The sequence below is a fragment of the Tyto alba genome, unplaced genomic scaffold (assembly GCF_018691265.1).
Source record: "Tyto alba isolate M040663 unplaced genomic scaffold, T.alba_DEE_v4.0 Super-Scaffold_44, whole genome shotgun sequence".
Lineage (NCBI taxonomy): Eukaryota > Metazoa > Chordata > Aves > Strigiformes > Tytonidae > Tyto > Tyto alba.
Window position 1 is genome coordinate 4,613,491 of NW_024881320.1, and position 20,991 is coordinate 4,634,481.

At 52.3% G+C, this 20,991-nt stretch overlaps 1 protein-coding gene across 18 annotated transcripts in view; it reads right to left on the minus strand.

Annotated features, from left to right (window-relative positions):
• The window catches only part of NCOR2 (nuclear receptor corepressor 2), a 256,199-nt gene that overhangs the window by 109,217 nt on the left and 125,991 nt on the right, over nucleotides 1-20,991 (minus strand). For all 18 annotated transcript variants that reach the window (XM_042805509.1, XM_042805506.1, XM_042805498.1 and 15 more), the window contains 2 exons: nucleotides 16,260-16,373; nucleotides 3,503-3,559 (listed from right to left, as the gene is read on the minus strand). In XM_042805509.1, coding sequence (XP_042661443.1) covers nucleotides 3,503-3,559; nucleotides 16,260-16,373 — 171 coding nt within the window. The remainder of the gene's footprint in view (nucleotides 1-3,502; nucleotides 3,560-16,259; nucleotides 16,374-20,991) is intronic.

Here is a 20,991-nt window from a genome sequence, read left to right on the forward strand (position 1 = left end):
TAGCTTGAGAGAGGCAGGTCTGCACCACAGAGAGAAGAAATCAAGCCGCAGCTCTGGAGCATCATGTCCACAGCCAAACCGGAAAGGTTTGACTGGAAGAACCACGGGGCAGCCTTGACCAGTGACTACTGCCTCTGGGGAGAGATCTGCAGGAACGGGAAATACTGATAAAAGTCCCTCTCTCCCATCCGTGCTCATAAAAATCAAAGCAAATAAGCCGGCATGTGGCAAGCCACAGACCTTCCTTCTGGGAGAAGGAAATGGAGTAAAAGTTTTGGTTTGCACCTGTGTCAGAAGACGCTCATGTGTACATGGACACCATGGATGCCCTGATGCCACTCAGCTCACCCAAGGCTGCTGATGCTTTTCCACTATTACTTAACTACGATATAAGCAGCCACTTAAATTCTTAGTTAGCAAACCTAAGTGTTAACAGACAAGCACTGGAACACATCACTTTAAAATAAATACCCAAACATTCAGAAATAAGAAACTCTGGGACCCAAACCCAAGATCCACATGACACCAGCATCTCAAAGAGTTTTCTCTGCACAAGAGCCTCAGCACTGTAACTCAGCCCATGCAGTGAAGCAAGCCCAGGAGACGAGTTCTACCTACCCTACAGAGAACACATCCTCACAGACTAAATAGTTAAAGAAACTATTCTCAACTGAGAAACAGCATCTTCCCTCGGAGCCATCCGCAACCTGCACAGAATCACAGCTTTCTCAATGAATAAGCAGAAGTAAAGCTGACAGGTCAGATGGGTAAGGTGACATGTTCAAAACATTCACCGTGTTTCTCCAGGCTAAGGGACACATAATGCATTTCTCCGGGGGATGACATTTAACGAAAACGTAATAGCAATGCAAAGCTATTACTGGAAAAACCTTGGATTTACTGAAAGCTCTTTAAAAATAAAACAGAATGAAAGGTCTCAATTGCTTTCTGGCCACTGCAGTGTTCAGACTACACATCTCAATGACATTTCTCCCTGGGGAAAACAAGGGGTCATTTTTAAAACGGTATCGCTACGTTGCAGGGATAAAATGAGCAGAGTCCTGATTTACTGAGTCACAACCTCCTCCTAACCTAGAGGCGAGCGCCAGCTTCCCGGGACCTGAACTGGATCCCTGCTTCCCGGGGATCCCTGGGCAGGGGGGCTGATTTCCATCGTGGGGACAGGGAGACGAGCCCCAGCCAAGTGCTCTGCATCAGCTGGGGCTGAGGTGAGGGCCAGGGAAGAGGTGCAGGGCCACTCAAAACCCCAGCAGACAGGTTGGAGAGGCACCAGCAAGGACTAACGGGTAAAGGGATTCGGGGACAATTCCATATGGTTAAAACCCCAGCATCACAAAAAGGAGGATCCTCCGAAGAGGATGCAACATGAATGACACCTCTAAGATCAAAAGTGACCTTGTAAGGTCAAAGCAGTGAGAAGCCAGGAACCAGCAACAAACACCTGCTGCTTCCTTGAGATGTACAACCCAAGGAAAACAGTTTCAGTGAAGAGCTTGTAAGCCCAAAAGCTCAGAGGGAGCTGTTTAAAAGACTACAGTCAGGAATTAGAGTTTCCTATCAGAGCTGGGCCATCTCCCAGCAGCTTCCAACTTGATGGGAAACCCGTGACACAGACCCAAAACTTCTGGGTAAATCCCTACTTATGCTATACCGGATCACTCCCAAAACCCCTCCTTCCAGCTAACACGACAGGCAGCGATGTGCTCAGGCAGTAATTCTTTGCTCAAATACAAACCCCATGGAGCAACCTGTTGCCAGCAGGACAGAAGGTAGAACTGTCGCCATCGTTGTGGCAAATACAATAACCAGAGCTCTCTGAACAACCAAAAGCAAGGCGTCAGCAGCCTGAGCGGAGCCGACAGCAATCCAAGACCTTGCATTTGGGTGACAGCCGCCGCCACTCCTCGCAGAGGTTTTGCACAGGATTAGCATCAGGCTGCTCAACCTCCCTGCAAGAGACTTCGGGGTTGTGGCAGCTCCAGGGCTGGTGCACATGGCGTGCAACACATCAGGCAGAGCATGCAAAGATGCTCTCCTTCCTGGAGCTGCTTCCTTTCCAACTCAGAAGAAGATCTGACTATTCATCTTGTCTCTCAGAGGCCGTTGGCAGGTCCTGGGTGCTGTTTTGCCTGACTCTGTGTGCCCAGAGCGAGACGCTTCCTATGGCCCAGCCCCCACACAGAGGAGACAGTCTGCAAAACGCACGCAGAGCCCAACCAGGGTTTTGCAGGGTTTTTTCAGCAGAGGTTTCCCCTGACCTCCGAGGAATAAGTCAGGGCGACAGAGGAAAGGTTTGCACTGGGCTCTGCTACAGCTCCCCTGTACCCACCAGCACCCAAAGGGCAAAGCAACAACAAACTAAGAAAAGGTAAAAAAGGAGAGAGAGAAAAAAAAAAAAAAAAAAAAGCAGGGGAAGGAAGGAAAGGAAATGCAGTATCTTTCGGTTAAGGAAGTACCAACCTCAGCACTGCCAATCTTTAGAGCAGAAAGAGAGCAAAGGGTTTGACCCTGGTGACTCAAAGGAAAAATAATAAGCGCTACCTCCGCAAACAAGGAAGTGGGCTTCAACACGTAGCAGTGAGCGCTAATTCCCTTGTGACCTCTCCCTTACACACCCAGGGAAGACGGCGATTAGTACCAACTCCACAAGGCAAGTCCAAATTACAGCTGCCGAGAACCATGAGCTGCCCACCCCCACCTCACAGGAATGGCTCCCTCCACTGCACCCCATGGCCAGTGCAAAGCAAGAAACGCTCTGTCAGACTACGACTGTCCCCGCTCCGATCCTTCCAGCAACATCGCTGCAGGTGCACCCTTTCCCAGCACCCTTCTCCAGGACTCAGCCTCTCAGGGGTTGTTTTCAGCCACCCCTCCAGCAATCAATCACTTGACTTGCAGCTGGATTTTGTTGGATGATGGGGCAGCCCAAAACTGACAATTTATTCAAAGTTGTTTTTCTCAACTTCCCTGTGAGACAATAATAGGATGTGTGTGAGTCCCCATACCTGCAGGCCATTGCAGCTGTGAGTGGGCCGTGCTTACAGAGCACCCTCCAGCACCGGTCTCCATTTTCAGCAGGGTGGGTCAGAGGAGAGCCCAGCACCCACCCCTCCCACGCAGCACCACGAGGCTGGCTGGCCAGGCAGCAGCCCCGTGGCTGCCATCAGCAGATGAAGCCATCAGCACCCCGAGCGGAGGCAGAGTGTGCTGGAGCCCCTTCCTCTGCTGCAGCTTGTGAGGAAGAAGCCTAAGGGTTAAGGCTCTCTGAAAAGGGCTCTGTGTGTGTGTGTCTGCCTGTGTTTCAGTACTCATCTCAGCCACTTCGCTTCCTGCCTTGGTGCTGTGCCAGCGAGAGGTCCAGGCCAGCAGCACGCTTCCTCCTGACAGCTTAGACACAGACACAGGGTGCCATGCTCGCCGCCCAGGGACCTCTCCAAACCTGGCCCGGCTCCCACTCCCCGCAGCAAGAGGTAACACTCACCAGCTCCACCTGGGGACCCAGTCCTTCTAGGATCCGGTGGGCAGCCTCTGCCTTCTTCTGCAGGGGAGAAAGGGGAGAGGGAGAAGAAAAGTTATTTCTGTCATCAATTAAAGTCCCAGCCCTCTGCTCCAGCTCTCCCTCTGTGCTCAAACCCCTTCCCAAACCTCCGCAGAGCTGCCAGAAATCCCACCCTTGACTGGAAGTGGGTGGAAAGGTTCAGCTCAGCCTCTGGACCTGCAGGAAAGCCCCACAGGCGAAGGGTTCCAGCACCTGAGTTATCACAACTTTAATGCATCCGAGCTCTGCCCGGGAAGCGACCCGAATCCCCTACCCCTGCAGGTGCCAGGTGGGGGGAGCACACCCATTACCTCTGCACGGCCGCCGTGCGAGGAGGAGGGTGGGAGAGCCGGCACGCACGCAGAGATGCCCTTTCTAGGATTCATCGCTTCACGAGCATGTGATTGTTAGATTTGAGCTGCCCTTGGCTCCTCATCTTGCTCTCGCTTCCCTCCCCGCCGCAGAGGAGCCCTTCTCTGCCCCCTCCCGTCCCTGGCCAAGATACCTAGTGCTTATTAGAGAAAAAAAAAAACCACCCAGGAACACATGTCAGGGGCTGTGCGGTGGTTACTAATTAAACAGGCCTGAAAAAAAAGACATGGGTTGGCTGTAGCAGAAGTCTAAATAAAAGATGACGTTTTCAGTAAACAGCACTTCCTTGCAAAGCCAGGCTTTTCAGTGGGGGTTACTGACAGTCCAATAAATCCATAACGCTGCATGCTGCCAATGAGCCACGGGGATGAGACAATAAAACCAAATACCTGGCAGTGAGGGGGGCAAGAAGATAGATTTTTGGAGGCGTTTGTTCAATAAAATAGGTAGTTTTAACTATTTTGGGGTGGGGAGAGAAAATCCACAGCTGCCTAAAATAGGGGTGAAGGATCAGTGGGCAGAGCTGAGCTTCCCCGGGATTTAAAAGGGAGGGGGGGAACCCATTTTTGGAGGACATTCAACATTTTAACCCAATAAGCACTAGAGCCCAGCTGGAGCTGCTGGTGAGAGCTGAGCCCCAGGGTTGGGGAGCTGGGGAGGGCTCTGGGCTCCCTGGCAGAGCCAGAGGGGCTTTGGCAAACCTTGGTTGAAGACACCCCCACTCCACTACTACCCCCCCACCCAGGCATGAAAGGGTTTTCAGTCCTGGGGTCTGGCTCTCGCTGCTCTCTAGCAGCAGGCACCTCACCTTCACGCCGAGTTTCCCAGGGTCTCAGCACGGGGGATGTCTCACCAAAAGCTGGCACAGCGTCCTGCCGGCTTTCCCCCACATCCACCCATCTGGGTGGGTTTCCAAAAGCCTCACCTATCCCTTCCCCTGCCGCCGGCCGGTCCCCAGAAGCGCTGATGCGGCTGGTAGGTGTGCAAGTTCCTTGCCGGGGCTTTGCACACCCACACAGTCTGATCTGCCAGCGTGCACTTTTGCAGAGTTGGCCCCGGGAGCAGCTGCATGAGTCACCCTGCCTGCAGCCGAGCTCAGCACCTCACCGAAACAGCCCCGGCCCGGCTGCAAAGCCCACGCCAGGTGCCTCACCGCAACACGGCGACCAGGACACATTTCTAACTCCTCTATTTACCACACGCTCAGGAGGACACAAAGCTTTTTTTTCCTTTTTTTTTTTTTTTTGCTATTTAGAAGTGACTTCAAGGATGCTTCACAGGAGATGGAACCACGAAGCGTGGCTGCTCTGGGACCGTCCCCACATGTACGCACGACGCGCGCAGCAGCCCCGCTCTCAATGCATCCCTGCCCCTTCATCCGCAGCGCTCCCGCTCAGCAGACCTTGGGGTTCACAGATGCCACGATCGCCGCCTGCACCTCACAGGCAAGGACACACACATGCAGAGAAGCAAAGCAGTTAGGGCTGCTGTGGCAGAGCCCAAAAGGCAGCTGGAGCTCGTCCCGGCGAGCTGCTCTGCCCCTCTGACCTCTCCCAAGTTCCTGCTCCATCCTAGGAGGACCGATGGGTGCAGAGGTATCCCCAGCACCCAGCTCACCCCGCAGCCCCCGGGGATGTGCAGCCAGGGCAGCCACCCAGCAGCTTGCTCCCGCATTGCCAGCGTGCTGTTCAGTGTACACCATGCTTCTGTCTGGTGCTAAACCGTCTGTGAGATGCCTGTAGGGACCACGGGGAAAGCACAGCCAAGCCAAGGATGGAGATGGGTTTTTGGAAAGCAAGTGCATCCCAGAATGGAGTCTGGGAGATGCTGGGAAAGAGCTGCACCAAAAGGAAGCGCCTGCCCTCGCTTGGGGCTCAGGCTCCAGGGAAAGCAGCCATGTGTTTACACACAGCAATTATATTTTCCACACTGCTCCCAACTCTTCTCCTGTACCAGACTGCTGCTGAAGTGAAGGTGCCACATGCTCCTCAGCGAGGACAGGGATTGTCACCATGAGATCTCATGTTCTCATTAGTATCCAGCAAATCATCCCACTAGCAGCTCAGGAGGCAACAGCTGTAGAAGACCACATGGCCAGCAAACCTTCACCGAAAACCAGCTTTATGTTAAAGTACCACATTAAGTGTCCTTCATGGTTACTTTGACGCGTAAGGGAAAGAAGGGACTGTCCCCACCTGACTCATGGGGGAAGCAAAGTGATCTTCAGCACCAGGACCTACCTTCAAACCACAGCACTCACAAAGCTTCAGATTGATGTAGCCTGAAGAATAGCAGACACTTACCTACCCTGCTCATAAAATACCACATCTTCTACAGAGTGCGTGCCTATTCCGCGCGAGATCCCTTCCCTGAAAGAGGATTACCCACCAGGTTCATGAAGACAGGGAGCCCCAGCTAATACAGCACCCAGCTCTGCCATCCTCAGGGATGCTCCAGCAGATAACAGGGAAACCAAACCCCAGCAGAGGCAGCCCAGGTGAGAAATTGAAGAGCTGCAGAGCCCAGCCTGACTCCCCCCAAAGCATTAGACAATTCCTCTGCTATGCACCTGACTCCATCAAAGGGAACAAGCCAAGTCTGCCCCTTGGAAATATTCATCACAGAGTGGAGAACTCCCAGTCAGAGCTTAATGTTTTGGTCTCCATGAGCTGTAAGATCTGCTGACCTTGGAGCACATCAGCACCATGGCATTTAGAAGTCTTAAACAATTAAAATCAGGAGACAAGATTTTCAGAGGAGGTGTGTGTCATTAAAACTGCTATAAAATATTCTGCATCTGCTGACAGGAGGGTGATTTGGCCAACCACCCTCCTGTCTGCCACTGCTTGCTGGTGAGCAGGAAGCATCAGCGCACCTGAATTTTTTGTGATGTATACTCAGGACAAAAACCAGCAAACCAATTAATTGCAGGCAGCATAATTGCAGGTAGAAGATTGCAGCCCCAGCTCGAGGCAGCCGGTCCCACCAAAGGCCTGTTCTCCTGGGCACCAGTGCTGGTGAAAGATGCCCTGGCAGCGGCGGGTGGCACTGCTAGGAACCGATGATACTGCAGGCCCGTGTGTACAATACGATTAACTTCGAGAAAAAGCTGAGTATGTTCAGCTGCGGCATTTGCCATGTTTAGACAACTTAATGAGACAACCCAGAGGCAAATCACCATAGGCAGAACATGTGGCGAATCAAGAAGAATGACATAATTTGTCTTGCATTAACCGACTGTAATATACACGTCTCTAGAACGAAGGATCAGGAGGGGAAGCTATTCTGAGCACGTCATATCTTTGTACGTACACAAAGAAATGCCTCTATCTTGAAAGCTGCCCAATTAACACTTGACACCACTGTAATTGCTGATGCTCCTTGCTGCATTTATCAGATCATAGCAGAACTGTAATGAGCTGTCTGAAAGGCCACACAGACTGAGGTGAGAGCTGGCAGCGGAATTGGAAAGGACATATTACACCCAGAAGAACGTTCCCACCACACTGGGTCTCGTCCTGAAGGACACATGGACACAGGGAGACATGCTCCTGCCGGTGGACCCCGCTAGCCAGAAGCCTGGCTGGAGAACTTAGGCAAACCTCAAACTGTTCAAGTGCAAGGGCAGCCCCCAACTCCTCCCCCCAGCTGCAGGATCTTTGCTGAAGGCCACCAGCAGCCCTGTTAAATCTTTTCCTTGCCAAGTCCTCCACCGAGGACTTAGTTCCAGTATTGATTTTGTTAGGAGTACATTTAGTGATTGACCCTGCAGAAGGAAACCAGAGGGTTCATCCTACATCTACTGAATAACCCCACCTGTGCCTGCAATCCCTGTTATTTAACAGAAATAAATGTATTAGGAAGCACTGGAGCAGCAGTGTTTGCAGCGGGACTGAAGCCCCAGGGCTGAATTTTACTCCCATTTACCATCAGAGTTGTGTTTCTCTGGCAGAGCCGCTCTGGGTTTCACACCAGCAGAGGCACGAGTGAACCGTGGGCACTTCCAAGGGCAGGGGCACCTCCTCTGGAGCACATTTAGGCACAACTCAGATGGCAAGGTGAAGCCCATCACATACTAGTCCTCCACACGCATTTTCAGAGGGATCAAGGTGTCTCAAGAAAGGCGGCTGAGCCACAAACACTGATCTGTGTCACTGCGGGGCCCACGGATACAGAAGGGGACCCGCAGACGTGGCAAGCGGCATCTGCCCCCAAAAAACCTCCCTCCCCACAAGCAGACAGACTGTGGCTGGGGAGGTCACGCTCTTACCCCATCTCACGCTCCTCCAACAGGCCTGGAGCTAAAGATATCTTTGTCAACAACAAAAACCTCCCTGCAGACTATGAAAGTCTCCATTCTTGCCTAAAAATCACTTGGCTTCCAAAGCAAACTCCAGCCCCTTGTTTCTCCTTTGAAGAAACTTAAAATAGGCGTGGGAGGGGGAAGCGGGCAGGAGAGCAACTTCCCGGCCATGTGAGCTCCCACGGGGATGACAAGCCGACCCCACGAGGCAGCGGAGCATCCGAAACCAGAGGAGGGAGAGTCTGGGATTTCGTGTGGGCTCTTCTTAAAGGCAAGTTTAAAAATGGAAGAGAAGGAAACACAAGAGTTATTTTGAGAAAGCGGATCTGAAATTAGGAGGCGGCATTTTCTTGGACTGACTCCAGCCATGGCTCCATGCAGCACAAAGCTGCTGCAGCTGAACCGTGCTCCCGGGGTTATTTATAGCAGCCCGTAGGCAGCAGCGCTGGGGAATGGAAGGGTTTCTATTTGGGACCAGGCGTGTCCTGGATGGAGATAAGCAAAGCCCTTTGAGAGGCAGGAGAGCTGCACGCAGGGCGGCGCTGGGAAAAATTCCTGTCCCGGCAGCACAGCATCGCTGGGGCAGGCGGAGCTGGAGGAGTGGCATGGCAAGGAAGCAGGCTGGAGTTGGACTTTGTTTAAAACAAAATTTGGGAGAAGTGTGGCTGAAATCAGCAGAAATCATGGAAACCCTCAGGCGAGACACCTTTCTACATGAAGCAGAAAAGCAAACAGTCTGGAGGGATTTAAAGGCCCTACCTCTGTCCCAGGATCTGCTGGGACCAAACCACAACCTGGCAGCATTGCTTTCACGGTGAAAGGTTTTCATTTCTATGACCAGGAGGACTAAATTTTTTCCCCTTTAAGCCTCAACATCATCTCTCCAAGAGCCAAACCACCCCAGCAATGTGCTGCCCTCCCTACAAAGCAGGTGGGATGAGCCCCGGCGCCACGGGAAGGGAGAGCAATGCTCTTCCCTCCTCGGCTCCCGCAGCTGGCAGGGACGGCCACCACCAGCGCTCCCAACCCAACTGCGGGAGCTCAAGGATGCGTGCCCTCCCCCAGGCTGTCCTTGACCCCAAATGTCCCCGAGGATCAGGGGACATCAGTCAGCCTTGGTGGTACGTGCCAGGCTCCTCTCACCCCGCACAGGGGCTGATGCTCTCCAGGGATGCCCTGCGCTTCGCTGGAGCCGTCTCCCCACGATGGAGCCCCAACCCCGAGGCTCTGGCCAGCAGATCCATGTAGCAGTGGTTACAAGTGACTACAAATAGTAATAAAACCGAGGAAACGGGTCACACTGGAACTGTGTGTTAATACCAGTGCCTGCCTATTGTGTGCAGAGCGTGACAAGCCAACTCATTCAGCTGCTCGCCCATCTCCAGCTTTGTCTAGTAAATGCCAGCCAGTTTCTGTGGTCAACTCGCCCGTACTCCACCCACAGCCAAGGGGGTGAAGCCCCCGTCATAGCTGGGTTTCCACTCACACAAAGACCTCGCATCACACTCTGTTGTCTGCAAGGGTACGGTGCTGTTCAAACACATTTTAATTTTAAAGCAAGGTGCTAACGAGGCTTTGCCATCGCAAACCATTGTTGAATGTTTCGCCATTGCAAAACTGTTGAAACTGTCACCATTGCACAGAAGGCTTTTAGAAATCAAAGTCTCAGCATTGGAGCAGTTACAGGAAAGCTCTGGTCACTCAGCCCAAGGAGCCGGAGCCGTGCCGCAGGGTCTGCGCTCCTCCCTCCAACACATTTGGGTTCTCTGCACTTCTTGTCCTTATTTCCAGGATGCAGGACATGGCATTATCCAGTCTGGGTTAGTCATGGACAAAGTTTCTAAGTCAATGCACCTACTGGGAACTCCAGATCCTGAAGCAGACATTAAAAATAGGCATCAGGACCATCAAAACCAACAATAACAAAATTTCCTTAAAATCCAAGAAAAAAAAATGAAAGTCTTGTCAATGACTCCAAGCTAAAATATTTCCATTTTGTCTTTTTGAAAATCTTGCTATCATGCAGAAGTGTTAATAGTATCCAGCCTGTGATCTTTCCGCTTTTCCTCCAGACTATCTGAAAGCCCATTGTGCATCACTGAGCCAAGATGAGGCAAACCTAGAATAAAAGTTACCACAGACAAAAGCAAAACAAACACAACCCTTTCAGCAGCCAAATAAAAAATGCCCCTACCCCAACTACATCAACTAGAATTTGGGAAAAAACCCTGCAGATTTAATGCTTGAAAGCAGTTTCACTGATAAGGTTTTATTTACTGCACCAGCTCCGTGCTGACGATGCAGGCCTGATTCTTCCCTTTCTAATGTAAATGAGGAGTTCATAGAAAATCAGAGTTATACAGACATAAAATCCCCGTGGGATCTGAGTCACACTCAGTGCCTTTGAGTAGTTAACGGCTAGATGATACTTTGCAATGCTAAAAGTGTTCATTTATTTATTTTCTTATTTATGGATGGGGCATTAATGCTTTATGAAGGTATTTGACGAGGGTAAACGGATAGCTGGGAACACGCTCTGCACAGACACGACAGCAGCAGGGGGTGGAAAAAGTTCAAAACAATCCTTTGAATTCCAATTTTACAGCATAATGCTGAATTTATAGATAGATAGCTGTGCCCTTTTGAAGGAACAAGCACCGAGACAGAAAACGAATTAAAATTTAATCTTATTGATTTCCACCAACTCAATCCCAAGAGCGAGACAGATGCTGCTGCCTGCTTCCACTGCCTGCATTGCATCAAACCCAGTTTTTCGGAGGGCTGACAGCAGAGCAGGGGTGGGCTGGCACGGCCACACGCCGTCAGCACCCACAGCGTGCAGGGGTGACGCGGGGGGACTCGCCCCAGGCCTCGCCACGCCGCGGTGGGTCACAGCACTGACACGGCGGTGGAGGGCGAAGTCACGCCGTGTCCCGACACGACCTCTCCCTCTCCGATAAACGAGCTCAGTGTTTTAGAGGAAAGCTGACATGTGCTTGTTTGCAGGGACAGGTCTGACACAAGGACGGAGGCTGCTTTTTATCTGCTGGTCTCTGAGCAGGAATCCTGCCCGGCTCTGATGTGCAGTGGGTCTGCAGAGAGCCTTCAACCACCTGGGTCTGGCTTGCAGAGAGCTGGAGACGGGGACATGCAGGCTCCACGTTGTCACAGCGGTCAGAGAGATGGCATGAGCACATCTGCATGCACGTGGGCATGGTAGCTGATGGGCACTTGGGGCACGCAGAGGACTTGGGAGGAGAATTCACCCAGCCTAGTCAAGGTGGGCTGCTGGCACGGCCAGGGCTGCCGCAGTGCAGCTTCCTCCAGGACACACTGACAAGGAGAGCTCAGCCAGCCCAGCGGCCCAGGAAAGGCACAGAGAGCAATTTGGAGCAATGGCAACGCCACCCTCCTCCCCGTGCTTAGCAAGGAACCTGAAAATTTCCATTTAAAGCACAAAAACATCTTCAAACCCAGGTGCGCTCAATCAATTTCAAGGGAAGACAGATGCAAGGAATCCCGTGAGCAGCCCAGTGGAATAAAGCCACAGCTAAAAATATACACAGATGATCTGCCCTGGTTATGGGGATTTGAGGTGGAAGAAAGAGAAATTCTCTTGATACAATAACATGTCCCAGAAGGGCGAATTAAAGCCTGCAAGGAGGCTGTGTCACACAGCTCCCACCTCAGAGGTGCCAGACCCAGCGGAGATCAACTTCCCCCCGCAGAGGAGACACTAAAGGTCGCTCACACAGTTTAATTTAGGAGATCCCCAATGCCTGCATCGCTGACAGTCTCCAGCAGCAACCAAGACACCCATCACAACCCAGTTTCCCCAGGTAGCTCTGTATCACCCTGCCAGCACCCAGCTCCTGGGGAGGGGTGATGGGGGGCTGGCAAACGCACCCCATCCCGCAGCCGAAATGGTCCTCTGAGCTCCCCACTGCATTTTCTGAACGATCTCGGCGATTTTAGCACCCATCGCTGTTTCCAAACATCATTCTGTCTCTGCAAGGACTAAAAGCACTTTTGAAAATAGGACTTCTGAAAATGTTACCCGCTGCTTATTCTCAGTTTAGTCTACGGATAGTACCAAAAACGTTAACTTCCATTCTCATACATCCTTTTAGAAGTGGTACAGTTTGCACTCACAGTTGAAATTTTGGCTTGGATACATGCATGTGTGTTTTGCCGTGTTAGACTGCAAACACTTCCCAAAAGTTACCTTTCCGGGTGGGACTTCACAGCTTATCTTTGGAGACAAGATAAAGTGGCTCCAGTCAGCACACACCCAGGGCAGGAGGCATCTAGATCTTTAATATCAACAGTCTCTCTATAATCCAAGTCTCATAAAGCCTTCCCAAGTGCAACCACAACCTCACAGCACAGGATTTCAGTGCAGACAAGAGCAGCTTCTTTCTACTCTTCCCCAGGAGAATCTGTACCGTCAACTTTTTTTTCTGGAAATCAATTACTTGTCCAGCAGAGTGTAGCAAGAGGGGACTACAGGTCATGTTTCCCACAATTATCCTCTCCAACGTCGAGGAACTTTTCAAACTGTATGCATTAAGTAGGTCACGAGAGGGAAAAGCACCATGATGGGTGTTTATCATCAGTGAACCTGAATTCTGAGAAATTCTGGTACAGGCCAACACCAACCTGCATCCCAACCCCTTATCCATACCCAGTGCAGCGGTGAGAAAAATATATAGACTTCCCTGATGAACCATAAGCTAAAATTAGAAACCATTCACCCCTGCAAAGCCACAGCTATCACCAAAAGGAAAGTAGGTCACAGAATGGCTGGCTAACTTGATTTTCCGGCGTTTCTAGCTGCTCTGTCCTCATGTAACCTCTTCTCTCCCATGGACCATTTTTGGCATCTCCTTTGTTCGGGGTATAACTGCACGCAGTGTGCACCTCCGGCACAGCCTGGCAGGAGCGGTGGGAATGGGCACGGTGGCACCCGCCTGCTCGGTGAAGCACAGACCCGTGGTTCATGAAAAATGAAACCAGAGCCAGGCGACAGCCCCTCCACGAAGCGCGCTGCCTCCCACCTGCTCTGGGATCAGCACAAGCGCTGGCTTTCTGCCCCTTCCATAACATTGTTGTTTAAAAATCATTTTGGACTTTGCCAGCTCTTCTGGGGTGCTTTGCTCTCTCGCCTCCTCCTGAGGCCTGAATAACCTCTTTTTATTTGCATTTCTTACCATGTGTTGCCCGCCTCAAGCAAGCCACAAGCTGAGCGATGCAAGTAAATCAGGCTTTTTCCTCCCTTTGTGCACAGGCTAGAACCCTGGCTCAGCCGTTACAGCCTCTTTCCCTGCGAGCAGACCTCAAGGCATCCGACTTCACTGCTTTTCCACAGCACGGAAGAGGCAAAAAGGCTTTAAATTTGGCTCAGTGACCTTCCCCACTCTAGATCAATATGTCTCTCTCTGGCTCATGGCCCTTTGCTCCTATCAACTCACCTTGCAATGAAGTGTTAAGTTGCAGCAAAGCTGCAGGTTAGCGCAAGCGTGCCTGGGGCGCTGCCCACGTCTGACAGACAGCTGGGTGCACCCAGAGGGTCTGCTGCCACCAAACCCACCCAAAGCAACCTGACATCTGGCCACCAGCCACTCTTTTCCACTCCTGATCCTAACTGATGCTCCCACATCCTTTCCACTTCCAGCTTTCCTCCTCCTGGCCTCAAGGGGAAGAGCAGTCATCACCAAAAGGCATCCCAAATGTGTCCAAGAGAGGCAAGGGGCTGAAAGCTGAGCCTGGGGATGCCCTTTAGAAGGACAGTTGCATCCTGAATCCCACCTTTGTTACTGGAGCCACGACAAAGGCAGTGCTGTTGGCAAGGCTCAGCACACCCTTCCCCTTGCAGCCTGCAGCTCAGCATCTCTGTGTGATGGTACTGGAAAGGGTCCTTTCATCATCCAGCCTTGGCCATTACAATCGGCCAGCAAGTCTCTGTCAACCCTCCATTATTCGTGAATAGATCGTATCTTCTTCAAAGGAGGAACTGCCCTCCAGCCTGCTATGGTTTCTACCAAGCAAAATGGGAAGGGTTGTTTGGTTTGAGTCTCCTACCCACAGGCAGGCTTGCTTACACGTTACTCACAAGGGGACTTTACAAGAACAGCGGAAGAATCATCATTTACCCATCACAGGGATCACACAGACACAAACATGGAGCCAGATTTGAAATTATGCAGACATTTGGTGTCAGACGTGACCTTCGGTGGCTGAGCACCCACCTGGAACGAGAGCACCCTGTCGCGAAGGTTAAGAGCAAAACACTCCCGGTAGCAGCCTGGCTTCAAGGAGCAGCCTAACTTAGAATAAAGTCGGGCATGCTGACAAACGGATGGCACCAGCTCTGAGCACAGTATGCGACAGCAAACCAGGTATTATGGCCATGCATATTCAAGAAAAAATACAGAACTCCACGCTTGCTCTCCGCACTCTTTGCCACCACCCATGGGACAGGGCAGCAACCCCAAGGGACTGCTCTGAGCTGTGGCAGAGGCTTCGAGAGCAGATCGTGTCTGCTGTGGAGGAGGCGATGGGGGCCTCAGGGAGATGAGAGGGAAAGGGTGACCCTGCTGCTGGCATGGGCAGGGACAAGAGGAGACAAAGCGGGACAAGGGTCTGGCAGGACACTCAGCCCTGACCCAGGTCCAGCTAACGGGGACTACTACGATGCAGGCTGCTGGGGATGCAATGGCTGAAGATCATCTTTTCTCCCTGCCTCAGCACCATCACCCAACTTCTTCCCCTCGTAATATGGTCCAGGTACATGAGTGTCCAAGGAGGATGGGGCTCAAGGGAACAGGAATAAAAATGTTTGAGATCTTTCCTTGACCCTAACCCCTTGCACAGGAGGCACAAGCCATCTAGCCCAAGACCCCCAGAGAGGACATTTGGTGGTGCCACGGGGACAATGGCTTTGAGGAACACTCGGCACCTGCCCCCAGCACCCCGTGTCTGTAAAGCTATCACCAGCCGGCGCCTGCTGAAGCGTCAAACACATCGACCTCAGTCTTCACCCACTTGCACAACAGACCATGCCAGCGTTCAGCTTCTTATTGCTCAGGGAGAGAAGCAGATGGAAAAAGGGAAACCAGGAAAATTGCACTGCCTGGGAGCGCAGGGTATGTGATTTTTTTTTTTTTTTTTTTTTTTTTTTTCTTTTTAGGAGTCAGGCACCTGGATTTCTGCAGCTCCTAGTGAAATCGCAGGCCTCGCAATTCAAAATAATTAGTGACTGGTAGTTTTCCTTTTATGCAAAATCATCCTTTTTATCCAACACCTAAATGAAAATGAATATGCTTGATTATCTACCAAGGGCTCAATTTCCTAGCATCGTTCCGAAGCGCACAGCAAAATTCGTGTCTCCTCAGGCTGCTATTACAGGCAACAGCAGAGTGCAACAAATGAGTGGTCAAGGCAGAGATCCAGAGCCAGGGATACCAGCCTGACCTTTGCTAATGCTATTTACAGCATTAAATACCCACAAATCCAGCCATGGCTGCATCCACGTCCTTTCTGCTCCAGCCTGAGGGGGCTCAGGGGCAGCCAGGTGAGCTCATAGCTGGCCTGCCAGGATTGGAGCATCACAGATGTCCCCCTCCATCCACGCAGGCCACCCCACCATGCTGAAGCCCATTCTTTGAGGCAGCTTTCAACCAGGTTCACTCCCAGGGGAGAGGATGAAACAAGCTAATTAACAGACAGGGCTCTGAAGCATCTTCTGAACGATTCAAATCTAAGGCTGATCGCAGGAAACCCCCCCCCAGGCAGGTTCTTCAGAAGACATTTGTGCTCAATCCACACAGCAGAGCGAGCTCCTCACAGCTCGGCCCTCTGTCGTCACTGTCCCCGTCGGGGCTCCATCTATCCACCTCCCACGGCCTCCACCCCAGGGGTCTCACCCAGGGGAATCCCCCACCTACCCCGCACCAACCTCCCCATCCCCGGCCAGGGTGACACGGCACGATCGCACATTTGTACTTTCATCGTTTCCAGACTCACCCTGTTCTCGTCGTAGATGATCTGCACCAAGCTGCGATGTTTGGACTCGATAGGAGGCGGGGAGATGGGTTTTTCAGGCTCTGGTGGTTTGGCTGCTTCTTCCTCCAACTGTTGCTGTGGAAAGGAGAGGGGGGAGGAGGAGGGTGAGTCACAGCGAGAAACGCAGCCGTCCCCGTCCACACGAGACTCTCTGTGGTGCTGCGACCGAGGCAAAAACCGCCATGGCAGAAGGCTTCCTGCGAGACATGGGCAGGCTCAGGCTGCGGAGGGATGGGGAGAGGGAGGAGAGCTGCGTAACGGCCCCTGCCACGCAAGCGCAGCGCTGTCCTGCCCCAGGCACCCGGCCCCGTGCTGGTGGGTTGGTGCTTTTTAGGCATGGAGGATGAGGACCTGCCTCGAAGAGCCTCCTGGAGAGGGCTCAAGGCTAGAAATAATGATTTTACTGGAAATCCTTAAAGGAAACTGCAGCTCCAGCCTGGCTCCCTGCCTCTGGAGCTGCCGTCACACTGCAGGGAGCGGTGGAGGAGCGAGGGGTGAGCAGCAAGGCTGCTCTCCACCTTCGGCTGTATCTTCTGATGCTGTGGTTGGAGGAGATGCCTCGGGATGACTGTTCGTGGTGAAATGACTTGTGCACCGGCCGCCCCTGCACCGTGCAGCCAGATGAGTCAGTAAGTACAGCAGAGCAGGCAGTAACACTGTGAATCCTGACATTTCTGGTCGGAGTCAGCCCGAAGGGACATGTGGCAGCCTTCCCGGCCAAGGTGAAAGGTGCAAAGTGCTCAAGAGGGCAAGCAACAGCTCCAGGACTCCCTGCAGAAGACAGCACGGTGCTCAGACATAGGCCATCAAGGTATCTTTTGGTGAACTTTCATAGAGAACCCAAGTGCTCCGGTTGCAAATGCCTGCAGCGTGAACATGCCACGCGGCTCCGGCTGTCCCAGTGGGCACAGGCAGAGCTGCTGAGGGCACCGGCACAGCATGAGCCACCTTCCAGCCATCAGCCATCGCCTGGGAAAGCAGCTTTGAGACTCATTTCTCTCCTCCCTTCGCACAGGATAAGCTGTCATGAGCAGAAAACACCAAGTAAGTCCAGGCTCCCACTAGAGAAAGCCCAGTAGGAGTGGACAGCCATCACCCAGATGTCCTGCCCTCAGAGACAACAGTGCCAAGAAGCTCGCTTTGCTGGCTCTCCTGAGTTCTTATTGTCTTCACTGCATTGCTGCAGCTCTACATTTCACGGTATCTAGGCTTTGAGGTGCAGCTGTTGAGTGCAAAAATACACGACACTGTCCCCTCCATCTCCATGTGTCTGCCTGTGCTGGGACACACACAACCCAAGGTGTGTGTCTCATCCCAAGCTTCACTCCCACTCACAAGAGAAACATCCAGGAGCCCAAGAGCTGCTCCACGAGCACATCCACCACATCCCCATCACACATGTAGTAAAATGCACGCAGCCCCAAAGCTGGCTCAAAATGCCAACTACCCCCTTGGGAGATGGAAAGCAGAGGGGAGCACATTCATGTACGCACCTTTAGAGATCATTAATCTTTTAACATCTTCCTACCCACCTGCAAGCCACTCAGGCCATGGTGAACAGTAATTATAAACTAGGGGATTTAAGAGAGTGCTTTTGAATATCACTGTGGTCAACAGATACGTCTGACATACGACCTGCACCTCTGGCTCTCTTGAGGGGTGCGAGGCAGGAGGAGACATCTGAACCCTTCCAGTAAGTTTAAGGAACTGCTCAGCCAAAAGAGGAAATAACAGATTCCTCTGGGCTCCTCCTGGGGCCACCAGCTCCCTGCGAGGAGGGAGAGCACACGCCACGTATGGCAGCTGTGGGGCAGCACAGGCATGAGAGATGGAGTGGTTGTCAAAAAATGCCTATGATTTTTCCACTGCTTGGCTCTGAATCTCCAAATCTTTGTATTTTTTCCCTGCAGCTAAAGCATCCCCTGTTGAAGCAAGGGGGAATTCGAGCGAGTCTCACAGTAGGAAGAAAATGCACCTGGGACTGACAGCAATCAGCTTGCACTAGAGGTGAGTGCACGTCTTCCCAGAGACAGCAGTGTCTGGTGGGCTGAGAAGGTGGGCACCTATTCCTCCTTCCTATCACCTCTGCTCCTGTTGACAACACCTTTGGCAACACGAGGGCAGTAGGATACAGTCCAAGAAAACACTTAAGCACCCTGATGGGTCTGCTGGCTTGGCTGAGAAAACTCACGCTCCTTAAATGAAATATGTTTCAATGGATGAATCAACGCCATGCTGTGGACTCCACTCATGCTCCATCTCCCCACAGGTGGACACCTCTTCCCATACAGGGAAGAGCAACAGCATAGAGAACACTAACATATAGCCAAAAAAACAAAGGCGCCGTTGCCAGTGAGGTGGCAGAGCACTGTCCTGGCTGGGGAGCAGGCTCTGGCAGGGGCAGGACAGCCTTGGCTCTGCTCTGCATGTTGGCATCAGCATGCCCACCCTGGGGTCATAACCTGGGGGCTACTCCAGCCACATGTGAAGACAGCCTGGAAACAACCAGCTCGGACCATCTGCACCCTGGAAGGGGATGAACCTTCCACAGCACCGCGCGGATCCATCCCTTCCTGCCCACAGAGCCGCACCGCTGCAGCACGCCGAGGGCTCCAACCACGCATCAGACAACCCCAAAGCTCCCTTCTCTTCTCAATCATGGCTGTTTCTCAGGTGGCCCAAATCATAGCGCTATGCAAAGGTGACAAGAGCTCTTCAGGAAGCCATGGCTGAAACCACAGGCTGCAAAGCTGTTCTCAGCAGCAGCCCCGGCACAGCAGCAGAGCTTCCACACACCTGCCCGCTCCTGCTCGGTGTCCTAAGGCACCACATCACACACCTTCGCTCCCATGTGATAAACTCCAAAGAGCCATCAAAAGGGATCGGCCAAATCCTCTACTACTCTTGGGGAAAATATTTGGATAAAAAAAAAAAGTCAGAAACTTGGCTACATTGTTCTGGAAATCCACAAAAATTCTGCAAAGTGGTCGGGTGTGTTGTAAGTGATTTCAGACAAGAGGATTTGATGGTGTATCAGGAAATGAAAGTTTGCCAGTAAGTGGAGACTCATTAAAAGCAGCTCGTTAAAAGAAGAATACAAATCTAATTATAGCTGAAATACAGTAGAGAATTAAACTCTACTCTCTGTGTTGTAACACTGTATGGTTATTAAAGGGCCAGATGCTGGAGGTAAGGACGTGGGCAGGGTCTGCAGGCAGCACACCTGATCTCACAGGTTCAGCCCATGACAGCTACCCCTGGGAGCTGTGGGAAATGGCAAAGCAAAATAGGTCAGGGTTCCCAGACATGGACGAAATGATTTCTTAAAGGTCTGCCACAAAAGCTAGGCTAGGACTGTGACCTTTACAGGGAGAGAAGCGGGATGAGAGATGAGTCTTGACAGCTCCACACTCTCTCTCTCCCCTCCCCAGTCCCAGCAGTGGCTGCTTGAAAGCCCCTTGCTCTCCCCAGCGAAAGGCAGTGCAGCAATGTTGAAGGGATGCGAGATGCCATCATTAGCCACAGCCCTGGCTCCTACAGCATCCACAGGCCAACGCATTTCCAAGTGAACGAGGTTCTCCCTCCCAGTAAGAGTCTCTTTGGCAGGACCACACGCTACGGAGGGGCCACCGGAGCCTGCAGCACTGGCAGGACGGTGGGTGACATTTCAGGAAGACCCCAAGCCCGCACATACCAGCCCCTGTGCTGAAGGGACCTGCCTGATGAAGCCAAGGTCATTACACACACATCCAGCTGCCACAGTGCCTTGTGTTATCAGCTATCACCTGGGTACCAGGATGCTTCACCTGCCCAGGGGAGAGGAGAAGGCTTGCAGCCCAGGGGATCTCCGAAAACCACTTTCAGAGCTCGGGGGAGAACAGAGGAAACTCAGCCAGGAGATAGATGGAAGGGGAAACCCTGGAGCTCTTCCACCCAGCCAGCTCCACCTCCATCACCAGGTGGGAGTGTTGTACTCCCGGAGAGCCCTTCGCCGAGCTCAGCGCCCAGGGAGGCTCAGGCACCACTGCGGAGAACAGCCCAGCAGTTTATTTCTCCTTCAGATCCCTGGTACCGCTGCCAGGAATAAATGCATAAGGATTATCCTTCCCTGTCAGGAAGAGGGGGAGAGAGGACTCAGCGAAAGATTTAAGCACATATGGTACATGAATGAGCGGGGGATGGCTGATGGAGGTGGCCTTCTGCCAGGGGTACGCAGGGTTTGGGGAAGGTTTCTCAGCTTGCTGAAGACATTTGCTTCTTGCAAAGCCCAGGCAGAGCCTTCCTTGCCATTTCTGGAAAAACCAAAAAAAGAGAGATGGTGGATTGGGGTCGGTTGGGGTTTTTCTTGCACAGCCTTTCCATATAAATGTATTTAATTACCCTGAGAAGGCCTCCCAAAGACAGAGGGGAAAAACATTAGGGTATTCCGGCTGCGTACAATTTCTCCCCTGCTCTGCTGCCTGTTCCTGCAGGAGAGGTATCTGTTTCAGGCTGATTGCTTTCCCTCGCTCATCTTTCTCCTGCGCTGACAGCTCAGATGCACAGATGGACAAAACCTTCCCAGAACATCTTAGAGAGGACACCTCCCACCCCCAAAAATGCTTCCTCCCAGATGTGCCAGCTCTGCCAGAGGACCGGCCTGGGGAAGGAACCTGCCAGTGGGGAAAGGAGGCCAGGCTGGGGGGGGGTGGGA